We start from the raw sequence: 15,527 nt of genomic DNA, 5'->3' as shown, positions 1-15,527 counted from the left end.
AATAATTCTCACTCAGACACCTTCGCCAACGGCCATCAGACAGGGGTCTTTTAATGTATATATGTCTATGCAACTTTCACCATTACTTTGCCGTTTTCTTCGGTCATTGTCAATCTATTGATAATTATTCTATGCAACATCATAACATTAGACTCAGTAACATTGATTATTAACATCAACATCACTGCCCATTTTTCGTGTAGGCCTAAACTCCGAACTTTCCAAAGTTATCTTTTTGGTATAGCTTTCGAAAACTGTTTTTTTAATCTATGAACTTTGCGATATATAATCTCTCGAAAGCTATACCAGAAAGATTACTTTAGAAAGTTCAGAAAGTTTAGGCCTACCGGAAAATGGCCAATGATGTTGATGTTAATAATCAATGTTACTGAGTCTAATATATATATACAGTATATATATATATATATATATATATATATATATATATATATATATATATATACATATATATATACATATATATAGTGTATAAGTGTGTATACCTATGTATAGCATAACTTTGGTATCTTTATGATTTTTGGTATTTTATAACTTTGGTATCTTTATGATCTTTGGTATTTTATAACTTTGGTATTTTTATGATCTTGAAACTATAAATTTCATATTTTATAACCTTGGTACTTTAATAACATTGAAGTCTCATAACACTCATATTTCATAACCTTTAAATTTTAAAACTTTCATATTTTATAACCTTGATATTCTTGTAACCCTGATATTTTATAACCTTGGTATTCTTATAACCTTGATATTTTATTACTGATACTTCATAACCTTGATAGTCTTGTAACCTTGATGGTTTTTGTTAACGCTTGGTATTCCTTATGGTATTTTCTTTGTAACCTTGAAATAACGTATAACTTTCCAATATTTTTATCAACCTTGAATTTTATTTTTAAATAAGCTTACTTCATACCTTTTGAATTGTGATATCTTGGGCTAACCTTGATACTTTACAATTCCATATTTGTTAAGAAATAACTTGCTAGATTCCATAAAAAAACTTAATTATTTTTATGAACATCGACTATTTTCATAACCATGATATTTGATAACCTCAATATTTGATAACTTTCATACTCATAACCTTGACATTTTTTAACTTTGGTATTTTACAACATAGATATTTTATAACTTTGATATTTTATGCCTTGATTTTTATACCTTGATATTTATGCCTTGATTTTTATACCTTGATATTTTATGCTTGATTTTTATACCTTGATATTTTATGCCTTGATTTTTATACTTTGATATTATATGCCTTGATTTTTATACCTTGATATTTTATGCCTTGATACCTCATAAGCTTGATATTTTATAACCTTCATTATTGTATAACCTTGATGTTTCATAAAATTAATATTTATAAACTTCATCATAACTTTATATGTTACATCCTTGGTGCTTTATAGCCTTGATATTTTATAGCCTTGATGTTTGACTGAAAGGGAACTTAATTTCATTACAAGAAAAAATAATATAACCAATATATTAAAAGACATTTTTGGTGGTTGGCCTAAACAGATATGGGTCTAATTTTGTAGTGTAATCATTTCGTCCTATTTGGTTTTCTTTGTCATTTTTCTCTGATAACATGTTGTTCATTCTTTACTTCCATATTACTTTCTCCGTCGAAAGCTTGAATAATAATAATAATAATAATAATAATAATAATAATAATAATAATAATAATAATAATAATAATAATAATAATAATAGAAATTGGTTACCTATTCCTTCTTGTGCTTTGCACTTTTGTCATGTTTCACTCATTCTCTTTAAGCTTCGTTCAGGAGCTGCCTTGTAGGTTGAATGTTGTTTTGAAGTTGTTAAGAAAAGTACTCATAATCTGCAGAAAATCATCATTCATTATCGACATTTTAAACAACATTTAGTGAAAACATTATACGTAAAGTGTTCCAATTGTATCGTATTATTTTGAACTCTTAGTTCGAGTTGTTCCCCTCAATGTAAGAATAAGCATAAATAAAAATGTTCCTTTCATTGTCAACCATTCCTTGGTAAGGAGGTAAGATATTATAGTCCAGTGCTTTGGGATTAGAGGGCCACCTTTTCAACTACTTTTCTTGGTCTGATGCAGCATACCATTCAATAAAATACAGGGTCCATTATTGCTCACACAGTTGCACTGTGGAACAGCCTCCCTGAGGATGTGCAAGAGAAGATGCATTGCAATACAACCCTGAAGCAATTTTCCTTGTAATTTAAGTGATTTGCTTATGTTTAAATGGATTCATTCATTAATGTGCTAATTTATTATTTCTTTTCTGATAGCTGAACTCATGTTTTTGTTTTTCCTTCATTAATTTCATTGACTTTTCCCAAATGAACATCATACTCTTTGGGAGCTCGAATTCCACGTCAATGGCCCCTATGGTGGGCTTGTTCCACATGAATAAGGTTACCTTCTAATAATAATAATAATAATAATAGACCTACTTTTCAAAGGGGGACTCATGAGGGGGGATAATTAGGTAAAAAGTGCTGAATGTTACTACAAATTATAACAATATCTAATAACTTACATTGCTCTGAACTGGACGACTTTTCCAAGAAGTCTGAGCGTTAAGAATTTGTCTGACTTTTTCAACAACATTTTACATAAATAGTTCCACCTTAAAAGTGTCGTGAATTCAATTATTACATTAATCATTTATTCACCCATATTTTCAAATATGGCACTCTTGAGTAGGGAAGAAACAGCACATTGAAGATGAAAATGAAATAAATGTCATTTTTAATTATATCACATAAGAATGGGAGCTTGTTTTCACATAGGAACATGATACCCACTTTCTAGATTTAGAAAGAGACGCAGTTCTTACAAATTGAGGCATTTCGTGACAGAAGGCAAACTTTTTCAACCACTTTGCGTAGGGTTTGAATGGAACCCTAGTACCATAGTCACTGCTACTTGTACGCAAAAAGCTTCAGGTCCCTTTCGTAGGCTTTACGCAAAGCATCGAGCTGCTCTTCGGAGAGCATCTCCTGGTATTCGTCCCATAGATCTCTGTTAGCGCCAATCGACGACCCAGACGCACCGGAGGGCAAGCGGACGTCCTTGGGGGCTCCTATGCGTCTAAGGAATCTCTCCGAATCCTCGTGGAGGGTCTCGGCCTTGGCGATCACGTCGTACTCGACCGCGCAAGGATGACATATCGCTTCGTAGGGCTTCCAGAGATCATCGGCCATCTTGTTGTTGTTCCCCTTCGTCAGGAAACTGACGAAATCGGGCCAAGACACGCTTGAGTTTGCGCTCGGAATCCGGTGGTGGTGGAGGTGGTCGTGGATAGCCGCACGAATGGCCTTTTGGTGGTGGCTGTCGTCGCTCTGATTATATATTCTGGCTCTGTAAGTAGACAGCAGACGAAGGAACGGATGCTGGACAACGACTACCTTCGTGTAAGTCATCAGCTTCAGCCGTAGCGAAGCTCTCTGGGAAGAAGAATGAATTATTAGGATTATAATAATTAGCATGGTGTAGTACAAGAGTTGTATTTAACATAAGATTTGCAGAATGAAGCGATTATTATATGTGTCCATTTAAGCACGCAAACACACTGCTTATATATATGGTATTATATATATATATATATATATATATATATATATCTATATATATATATATATATATATACATATATATATTAGATATTTGTGCTTTTGAGCTTCAAGATTTCCTCAAATATGCAGTGCCAGGCTTGCTCATGTAATGTAATTATAATAGATGTTGAATCATGGATAAGGATGGCTGTTTAAATGTCATTCTTCCAGAATCTAGTAGTGTAGAGTTACACACCTCTAGGCCTATAGACCTAACTTTTCCCGAAGAGTCGAACTTGAACGTTCCCGTTCTTATTTCAGTAATTAAAATAGGATCTTTCCTTTTTTAGGGGTCGTTATCTATGTCTAATATTTCTTGGGGTCATTATCTTTATGATATTGACAGTCTTTTGTTTATATTTTCCACGTAATCCCCAACGGCATTTGTACTAAACACGCCACAATGATGGATACATACCGGGTTAAAACCCTCTGGGTCACTATCTAAGAAAGATATCAAAAATAATTCCATAATCCATAGTATCGGCTTTCTTCCTTTATTTTGAAAACATTCTTCAAAGCAAGACTATTTACAACTGCTGGATTGAGTGGACATACCAAATTCAGCTAGCTGTCAGGAATAGAGGAACTTAGTCTATACAAATAGGTTAAGTAGAGTCAAATCACCTCAGGCTAATGAAGAATTAAGCACTGGAGACGAGCAACGTTAGATTTTAATAGTATATCATTGTATTATTTATGATAATCATCATCTACCAAGATAACACGCAAACCTCTGTTCTTAATATCAGCATCATAAACCGGAATTAAACTTACAGCCTTGGCTTCGTCCTGGGACTCGTAGACGCTGCTCAGGCTCGTTCGAGACGAGTCTCCCGTCAGGGACTCCCACAGACTCCCCCAGGAGTCTAGAGCTATCTGCGAGAGGAAAGAATGATAAGAAATTCCCGTCTTGAATGATTTTAATAAAATCAACAGCAAAACAAAAAGAAAAAATGGCCACATAAAGAAAACTAGTACTACTGGTACTAGAGCCGGTTTGAATAACAAATGTTTATCAATTAATATTATTAGCGAGAACTCTTTTAAACGATTCGTATGGATATTACGACAATTATAATTCTCTGTGGGTGTGAGTTATTCCCCGAGGTATACAGAATTCGATATTGAACGATGCTTGTGGTTTTATATTTTTGAATATTAAAAAGTTACGTGTGTGTGTGAGTGAAATAATTATATATATATATATATATATATATATATATATATATATATATATATATATATATATATATATATATACATATATATATATATATATATATATATATATGTGTGTGTGTGTGTGTGTGTGTGTGTGTGTGTGTGTGTATGTATATATATGCATATACTGAGTACCATTGGTTACGATGAAAGTACCATATAATAAGCGTGCATAACACTGAATATCTCTCTCTCTCTCGCTCTCTCGCTCTCTCTCTCTCTCTCTCTCTGACCTCAGGTATGTAGCAGTAGATGACTCCACTGCGATCGTCCAGCAGGAGATGGCGGAAGTGCAGAGCAGGAGAGAGCAGGAGCCTCTCCAGGAGGTCTCTCTGGGAAACGCGAAGGTGGTTGCAGGTCGTCGTCAGGATCCGTTTCCGCAGCTCCTGCCTGTTGCCCCACTCCGTCCATCCGTCCTCGAAGGCGTCGTCTGCGGACGGCGTCTCTGCGGAAACGGAATTTCTCTCTGTGGTGATGGTGGTCTGCTGCGTCGGACATTTGCATGTCCGAAATAGGACTATAGTACTACTATGGCTGTGTGAACCGCCTGACCACATCTTGGCTCAGCTCTGTCACAGAGACAGGTTTCTCTCTCTCTCTCTCTCTCTCTCTCTAACAGGACCACAGCGGAGATTATTCATTCATGACAAGTTACAAGCTTTCTATGACTAACAGTCCTCGTGACCTTAGCCTTGCTCTCCCTGCGGCATTCTTTTTTTTTTTTTTTTTTTTTTTTTGGTGGGGGGGGGGGGGGGGGTGGGGGGGGGGGTTGGTCCGGTCATTGTAAGTATGCCTGACAATGAGGAGACTAGTACTTATAGTCCTAGAAAGATTGTGACATATCCTGGATCATTATCTCCGCTAGATACCATCCAGTTTTATTGAGGTCCTGTTACTAAGTGTATTAATGCACAGAAAGAACAATTGTGTGATATATATTTAACAACACAACATCTATATATAAATCAAACCCCCTTAGATCATAACAATTGAGAAACTAGAAATATAACGGGATTTGCAGCCTATACGACAATCAGCGCCGTAATTGCTGTCTTTAAAGGTCATATGGAATCCCACCTTAATTCTTTGTGCAGAATATATAATCAGGCAACTGTTTTGCTGGCGAAAAATTACGATTAATTACGGTAATTTACCGGCATTACTCCTCATTAAACGGTACAATTACCTTCTGGGAGACTGTTGACTGCATTTTTCCAAACCGTCTGAACATCCCTGGAAAAAAATAAAATAAAATAATAATAATAATAATAATAATAATAATAATAATAATAATCATAATAATAATATAGACACAAGACTTTGAAAGACACGGCTAATTACACCCAACTTCAGAACATAATTTAAGGAGAAAGCTTCGACCAGCACTGAAAGATAATAGAGAGAGAGAGCGAGAGAGAGAGAGAGAGAGAGAGAGAGAGAGAGCTACCTAGCTGAAAGTGACAAGATGAGAAATGGATTCTCATATACTCCAACAACTTGAAATTTTAAGACGACAAGTAGAGAGAGAGAATTTTACAAAGTTTATCTTTAAAAGAGAAGAAAATACAAGATCTCTTAAAGCATCTGTTTCCCTTTCGAGTGAAACGGCTTATAACTTTCATTTGAGAAAATTCGTATCTACAAAGAAAGGTTGGCATATGTATGGTAGCAAAAATTGCAAACGTCACTTTTTTGCACCTGTTATGGCTTTCTCTCTCTCTCTTTCCCTAGAAATGGTTATAATTATGGCTAGAAGAAAGCGAGTAGCCTATATATATATATATATATATATATATATATATATATATATATATATATATATATATATATATATATATGTGTGTGTGTGTGTGTGTGTGTATACGTGTGTGTGTATGTATGCATTTATGTATGAAAGGAACACATAGAAAGTTTAACATTCTACACAGTCTCAGGTTATCTATTTTTGGCTTTCTTTTCAATTTCTATGAGAGAGAGAGAGAGGTGTCACTCGCGTAAACCCATAACACTTCAAAACAACCGCACACTCGGTGAAAAGGGTTACCGTAAGCAACGCCAGCTAACATATTCCGAAATATAATTTTTTTTTGGGGGGGTTGTTTATAAACTTACCAAGCGGCGTAAACAGACAGACAGACGATCAATGCGAAGACCAATTTTGTTTTGAAATATTTCTTCAAATCCATCACTCCAGGAACGAACTTCGCTTTCTCATAGAGATAACTGCATTTCTTTCTCTTGTTTGTGTGTGCCTTATTTATGGAGTTTATTGTGCCTTTCGTTTTAATATACACACTCCAATTATTATTCCTCTTCTCTTATATTCACGAGATTATCAAAGTAAATCTTACTTTATTTCTTCCTTTTGCAAACTTTACCGCTATCCGAAATTTCTTGGAATATCGAAATAAAAATCTTGATTTTTTTTATTGTGCAAACTTCACCAATATCTATTTTTTTATATAATAACTAAATCAATGTATTTCTTGATTTTTTTTCCTTTTGTGAACTTAACCAATGTCTAATTTTTTTCAGAATACCGAAATAAATTTTTTTTCTATATTTCTTTACGTTCCAAACTTCACCGCTATCCAATTTTATTTCAGGATATTGAATTAACAATTTTCATCTGGATTGATTTCCTATATTCTGAAATCTCCACCAATATCTAATTCGCTGTCATGGGTAGCGATCTCTTTACGAGGTCTGTTTATTGTCTAATTTATTATCATAACACGTCCGATGGATGATGGAATTGTCTTCGGCTTAGATAAAAACGTCTCGTAAGGTGTTTTTTTTTTTTATCTCAGTTTAGTATTGTGGCTTTTTTTCTCTAGAGAAATAGAGTGATCTCAGTTCAGTTTTTGTAAAAAAAAAAAAAATGGAGAATTATCTTTATATTAAATGCTTTCGTATCACTTAGCATAATTTAATTTTCTTTTCATGATAACATTTTTGATGGTTAGATATTGCAATACTTTTAATATTCTAGTATCTTAACGTTTTAATATTTCCAATATGTTAATATTCCTAACATTTCAATACTTTAATATTTCAATATCTTAATATTTTAATATACCTAATACATTGATAACTTAATGTTTTTTGGTATTTCTAATATTTTAATATTCTAACATTTTGATATTTCATTATTGTAACTTTTCATATTTTAATACTTCTAATATGTTAATATTTCTTTTATTTCAATATTACTAATATGTTAATTTTTCTAATATTTTAATATTTCTAATAAGTTACTTTTTCTAATATTTTAATATTTTTAATATTCCCAATCTTCATAAAGAGTTTCATTCCAGATATTATTTCTAGATTTCTATCATAAAATATAATAATGTTTTTAATCAGCTGACGTGTCAAAAAAAAAAAAAAATATATTCATTTTATATTAAATGCTTTCGTATCACTTAATCGAATTTCACTTTGTTTTAATAATCACATTTTTATTGTATTTTGTAAGTTTGTTTAGGCTCTTTTAATAAACGAATAGGCCTCTTATGACCAAAAGACGAAATCTTTAGCAATAAATGAAACATTTTTTTTATCTGTATTTACGAAAAAACAAAGACATACAGAACCAAAACACATTTACTTTACTTTCCAGCGACTTTTACTTTTCCAGGAACTTGGCTCTCCAGCAAATTTCTTTTCCAGCGACTTTACTTTTCCAGTGGCTTTAATTTCCAGCGACTTTACTTTTCCAGTGGCTTTAATTTCCAGCGACTTTACTTTTCAAGTGACTTTAATTTCCAGCGACTTTACTTTTCCAGGAACGTGACTTTCCAGCAAATTTCTATTCAGCAACTTTACTTTTCGCAGTGGCTTTACTTTCCAGGAACTTGACTTTCCAGCGACTTTACTTTTCCAGTGGCTTCGCTTTCCAGCGACTTTACTTTCTAGTGCCTTTACTTTATCATAAACTTTACTTTTTAGCAAATTTCCTTTCCAGCGACTTTACATTCTAGCAACCTCGCTTTTCCAACGATTTTACTTTCCAGACACTTTGCTTTCCAGCAACTTTATTCTTCCAGCGACTTTATTTTCAAGCAACTTTACTTTCCAGCGACTTAACTTTGCACCGACTTTACTTTTCCAGCAACGTTACTTTTCAAGTCTCACTAGTGACTTTATTTTCCAGCCACTTTATAAGTTACTTTACTTTCCACCGAATGCACTTCCCCATCGACTTTATTTTCCAGCGACTTTATTTTTCCAGCAACTTTATATATTCAAATTCACTACTTTCCAGCGATTCACTTTCCAGGGATTCACTTTCCAGCGACCAGCTCCTTCCAGACGCGAATCACATGGAACACTGAGTAGTGAGGAAGACTCGAGTCATTCATCTGGTCGATGGAGAGCAGAGAGAGAGAGGAGGAGAAGAGAGCAGAAGAAGGAGACGAGAGAGAGAGAGAGAGAGAGAGAGAGAGAGAGAGAGCAGGTCGCTAGGATAGCTTCCTGTAGGAGTCGTTTCGAACTTCGTACTTACCTGTAAGGGATGTCCCACATTCCTTAATGGTAATAATCTTGCCGCTAGCAACCTGCGGCAATACATGGATTTTATATATATATATATATATATTATATATATATCTATATATATATATATATATATATATATATATATATCAATTAGAATAGTCACTCTCTCTCTCTCGGGAAAGGGTGAGACTTGTAATTCTCTCTATCGTCTAATATATATTATATATATATATATTATAATATATATATAGATATATATGTATTGTAGTGTGTGTGTGTGTATACATTCACTGACTCATTTATCAATTTATGTATGTGCGTTCGTTCGTATATGCTTATTCCCATACTAAATGTCACGCAATCCTTGTACTATACTACGCAGCATCGCGAGAAAAATGGAACTACAGATAAAAAAAAAAAAGGAGATATTGAGTCTTCTTACAAAAACTTCATTCATTAAAATAAAAAATAAAGCAGGAACTACTTCCACGTAGCAAAATAATGGACGGTAATTACCTTGACAAAAAACATACACACACACGCACGCGGTCACGGCAAGGAGCAGATGTCGGCGAGATTGTTAACATATTTCACTGGAAATTCATTTATGTATTTATTCGTGTAATCTGTGATCTTGTTCATTCCTTTACTATTTAGTAGTAAAATTCTCATTCTTTGGATGGTGTCGTTATTGTGATTACTTAATCTGACTGTATATACTTCATCATTTTTATTTATTTCAATGCAGTACCTACCTACTGCGTCTAGTACCACTTCATGAAAAATGGGACATTCTGAAACCACCGTAGATCTAGAAACGGTCCCCTCATTACCAGACCTTAAACCGCACTATTACACTTTATAACAAATACTACAAAATTACTTAATAAGCGATCTTATCGTAAAGTACATGGCTATAGTCTCATGGGGCTTAGTACTACACCCGTCATCTTCAAAACAAATAACTACGCAGAAAATTACCTATGGAAAGTGTTACCAACCACACGACGCAGACACCTTGCGCAGCTACGGTTATTTGTCGCCATATAATGACACTTAAGTGTTCCCTTTATTCCAAGGGGAAATATCGGGAAACTCAGACTTTTCGTCGTAATGCGTAAAAGTAACAAGAAGTGGGTGGTTAGCTTTTACGTTGTATAGTTCGTAAAATGCTTGATATTTTACCCTCGAGAAATACTACCAAGCGCTTTCGTGTTTTTTCAACACTTTTTCGAGGTGCAAATGTGTTGAAATAGCACGAAAGCGCTCGGTACTCCTTCTTATATATATATATATATATATATATATATATATATATATATATATATATTATATATATATAGATATATATAATTTTTATATATATATCGACAGAAGTTTATAAAATTGCCAGGAAAGCGGATAAACATCAACTTCTTATCTTACTGATCCGTGAATTCAGTCACGACTTTGCAACACGGAAGAAATAAACCGCTATCTCGCTCAACAGTGTTTTGGCAAATTCTTGAGTCTGTTCATAGGCAGATACAAGATTTCAATCATGTGATATAATTATTCTGTTTGGCTGATCGAGTGGATCCTTAGTACCAAGACATGAAGGCTTGTGACCTCACTTGCCTTTCCAGGTGGGAAGAGTTGAGGAAAGCGGTACTTTCAATGATAACGAAGAAAGCCGAAACAAATATTGCGTAGTAAGAATGACTCTAACATTCAATATTAACATTGCAGCGAGTTAAATATCTGTATAAGCCACAGACGAAATAAGTCCCTTGTTAAATCTCTCTCTCTCTCTCTCTCTCATACAAAATATATTTTGTATCATTCATCATACTTTGACCAGAAATAATTACGAATAAGAATAAACCTGCATATTTTTTCAGAATACAAAAATGATTAAAAGTGGGAGTTAGCTAAGGAAGACCATCGTGCACATGGTCGAAAAAAGAAAGTTCCAAATTTTAGTTTTTTTTTTTTTTTTTTTTTTTTTTTGTATTTTGAAAAATACAACTTTCCCTATAAAAATAATCAGAAGAATTCAAAAAGAACTTTTATTCAATATCACTTCACAGCTATTTTTTACGGTCCTTCCGTTGAACTAAAGTTAGAATTGATAAAACAAAGGAAGGCCGAGGTTCGCAGACTAGCAGATTCAAGACTTTCGCAATGTTTACTTCCCGTATAATGAATATCCAAACTTCACAGCACTGACAAAAACATCTAGTAAATAATGGTAGTGGTGTAACATCATACATTATCTTATTCTTAATAATGGTCAGCTTGTCAAAGTCATTCGGACGCAAGTACCTATAATTATTATCATTATTCGGAAGATGAACCCTATTCATATAAAACAAGCTCACTGGAACCACTGACTGGAAATTCAAGCTTCCGAAGAATATGGAGTCCATTAGAAAGAAGTAATTGTTACACGCTAATGCTTTCATTTTAGTTTGTATTTTAATAATTTGCTCATGTATCTTTTATTTATATATTTATTTATTTTTCATAACTGATCTCTTCTCTCTGTATTTCCCATTATCTCCAATTACTTCTTCCTGAATAATAATAATAATAATAATAATAATAATAATAATAATAATAATAATAATAATAATAATAAAAAGAAGAAGAAGAAGAAGAAGAAGAAGAAGAAGAAGAAGAAGAAGAAGAAGAAGAAGAAGAAGAAAAGTGATGGACTTCTAAGGAGGCAGGATGCAACCCGGAACCCCACACTATAAATACCACCCAGTCGAATTGGAGGACTGTGATACCAATAATAATAATAATAATAATAAATAAATTTCAATTTTTTAAAATATCGAAGTACTATTTTTTCTGTTGAATTATCATAAAGTTGCTCTTTTTCGTAACCAGTGTATTACAAAGCAGAACAATGCATATATTATATTCCGTGATTTAGCAACTTGCACATTCCTAGTTATTCTTATATAGGATTTCATAAAAACTTACAACTGATATGAATTTCGTTATAAAATACCAGTGAATCTTAAAAAAAAAAAAAAGACTATTAGGAACTAAAAGGAACTTTTAGAATTAATTCTGAAAAGTCCCGTTCTGCCTCTTCTCCTCCTCTTCAAAAAGGTTCTCCAGGAGACCATGACTCATCTGAACAGGTGATTGGACACCTTGTAGCAGTACTACCCGTTTGAATGGAACGCCTAAATTATTCCTTGTAACTCTCTCTCTCTCTCTCTCGCTCTCACACACACACAGTATGGAGCTTTTCATACATGACCATAGTTTTCATTGAAACCATTCTCACTCTCTCTCTCTCTCTCAATGTGTGTGTGTTTGTAGGCCTTGTTCATGTCAGCGTGACTCCAACAGATAAACCAGGGACCTGCAGATTGAAGCGTTGTTATTAAGCGTTTTTATGACGAGCAAATTACTGACGTTGAGGCCAATGAAGAAGACGGTCATCTTGTTCTTAATTCTAGAAGCGACAAAGGGCCAATGACTGTGGTTACGCTAATGCGCATGTGCGCGGTTAACGTGTGTGCGCATGAGAAGCGCAGCATTGAGTGCGCACATAAATACACACACATACGGTGCAACCAACTCCCTAATGTAGGGATAACGGTGGGGAAGAAGAAGAAGAAGAAGAAGAAAAAGAAGGAGATACAGAGATATAATATATCTCTGTTTATTTCATTTGATTAAATTACGTCTTCTAAAATCTTGAAGATTATTCATTTCGATGACTAACCGATTTATTTGGGACGAAAAATGCATTTACGAAATACCATGACAATCTTTTCGCCTAGCAGTCACACTCAATGTTCATGTGTGTGTGTCTATATTATATATAGTATATATATATATATATATATATATATATATATATATATATATATATATATATATATATATATATTATATATATATATATATATATATATATATATGTATATATAAACTTAATTGTACTTCCAGCAACCTGGCCAATGAAATGGCTAAGTCTTCCTTTTTTATATATCGTTGATTACTACCGTGCATCTGACATTTAGACCCGTCTCTAACGACGCTCCTAATTGGCTGTTAATAAGCCACTCACAGCGCTGGAAACTCTCATCAGTCTCTCTCTTGAGTTCACATGGGTAGGATTTATGTTCCACCTTTCCAGAGCGATACGTCTTTCAAAAGTATCCCTCAGGAGAGATGGAACATACATCCTACCCATGTGAACTCTCGAGAGACTGAGAGTTTCCAGCACTGTGATTGGCTTATCAACAGCCAATAAGGAGTGTCGTAAGGGACTAGCCTTGACGTCAAATGCACAGTTGATGTGAATCTCAGTGGCGTGATCGGTATGGTCTTGGCTTACTACCTCGGTGGCCGCGAGTTCGATTCTCGGGCATTCCACTGAGGGGTTAGATATGTGTATTTCTGGTGATAGCAGTTCACTCTCGACGTGGTTCGGAAGTTACGTAAAGCCGTTGGTCCCGTTGCTGAATAACCACTGGTTCCATGCAACGTAAATTCACCATACAAACACAAAAAACATTCTACGATTATTGAAAAAGGGCAGCAACTGATACATAATTCATTCAATAGCTTTTTATAGTATTAGCAAGCACGGCACAACAGAAGCCCTGGCTGGTATTCATAGTACTAAACCATAATTACAGCTGTAAATAAATAGATTCAATTTTAAAAGTGATAACTCTATGACATCCATCCACATTCACAATACACAAAAGTGACTTAGCTTTCCAGTATACATCCAAAATAACTGAAACCCATATATTAACCATCCTCTTCAACACTCAAAAAAAATCATAATTTGCAATGCAGGGGATGAATAAGATCATTCTTCCAAATTAACCACACATCCAGGTTGCATTCAATCATCGCCTTAAATTTCGAAATATTCCCTCAGCCTGGTTCTACCAATTACATGTCAGGATGCCAGCTCATATAAACATGTTTCCTCTTCTTGGCCTTTTCGATAGACTCATTAGAGATGATGACGGGCAAGAAACGGGTGGGAAGCATTTTCATAACAATGCGAGTTTTCCTCCAAGAGAAAGCGTCAAGGGGATTATCAAAGGTTGGGGCTGCATCTAATCAGAACCGTTATTAGGCCCTATGGAGGACGCCTAACGGTCAACACAGACAGACCAGAGGTCTCCACAATGCAGTGAGCTCAGTGACTAGGACTAGAGATGGTCGGGTGCTTTTCATATACAGGTTTTATTAGCGTAACCCTGCATCTTCAAACGTACAATCTGAGTTGATTTGAGTATAGAATTCAGGCCAAAGGCCAAGCACTGGGACCTATAAGGTCATTCAGCGCTGAAATGGAAATTGACAGTAAAAGGTTTGAAAGGCGTAACAGGAGGAAAACCTCAAAGCAGTTGCACTATGAATCAAGTGTTAGGAGAGAGTGGAAAGTAAGAAGAAAGAGCATATGAAAGGAGGTACAGTAAAAGGAACGAAAGTGGTTGCAGCTAGGGGCCGAAGGCACGCTGCAAAGAACCTTAAATGCCTACAGTGCACCGCATGAGGTCCACTAATGGCACTATACCCCTATGGAGAAGCGTACAATCTAAATTATGATTGAATGGCAAAGAAATGCAGCTGTTCATCACTTCTCATTGAGTTAATTTGCAGAAATGTATTGTAAGACGAGAATGGTCAGACCTGCGTTGTTGTATAGTAGAGAAACAAGGCCCATGAAGAAAGCACGAGAAAGAAGGATGTTTGTTTGTTTGTTTGTATGGTGAATTTACGTTGCATGAAACCAGTGGTTATTAAGCAACGGGACCAACGGCTTTACGTGACCTTTGAACCGCGTCGAGAGTGAACTTCTATCACCAGAAATACACAACTCTCACTCCTCAATGGAATGGCCGAGAATCGAACCCGCAACCACCGAGGTGGGACGCTAATACCATACCAACCACGCCGCTGAGGCACTGAGAGAGAAGGATGCAAGTGGAAGAAATGAGAATGTGATGTTTAATTAAGTCGAAGCTGAACCTGGCCCGAACTGACTGTCACTCGGTCTGTGCCCTCAGCACCATGTGGTAAACTCTCTTCCTTTGTACTGTACTTATGATTTTATGTTGTATTTAAAAAAAACTTTTTATTCTTTTATTTTATTCCAAGTCTGTTTTTCTAATATCAGTTTC

The 15,527-nt window shown here is 34.8% G+C and overlaps 1 protein-coding gene across 1 annotated transcript; it reads right to left on the bottom strand.

Moving 5' to 3' along the window:
* Positions 1–1,178: 1,178 nt before the first annotated feature.
* On the bottom strand, positions 1,179–9,399 carry LOC135219056 (carbohydrate sulfotransferase 12-like). Its single transcript, XM_064255487.1, has 5 exons — positions 9,380–9,399; positions 6,059–6,105; positions 5,106–5,317; positions 4,426–4,527; positions 1,179–3,480 (listed from the first exon to the last, which is right to left on the bottom strand). Exons 1-5 carry the CDS (start codon positions 9,397–9,399, stop codon positions 2,956–2,958), a joined length of 906 nt encoding a protein of 301 aa, XP_064111557.1. The 3' UTR covers positions 1,179–2,955.
* Between the last annotated feature and the right edge of the window lie 6,128 nt (positions 9,400–15,527).

Source organism: Macrobrachium nipponense, chromosome 1 (assembly GCF_015104395.2).
Source record: "Macrobrachium nipponense isolate FS-2020 chromosome 1, ASM1510439v2, whole genome shotgun sequence".
Taxonomy (NCBI): Eukaryota; Metazoa; Arthropoda; class Malacostraca; order Decapoda; family Palaemonidae; genus Macrobrachium; species Macrobrachium nipponense.
This window is presented reverse-complemented; position numbering and strand designations above follow the sequence as displayed.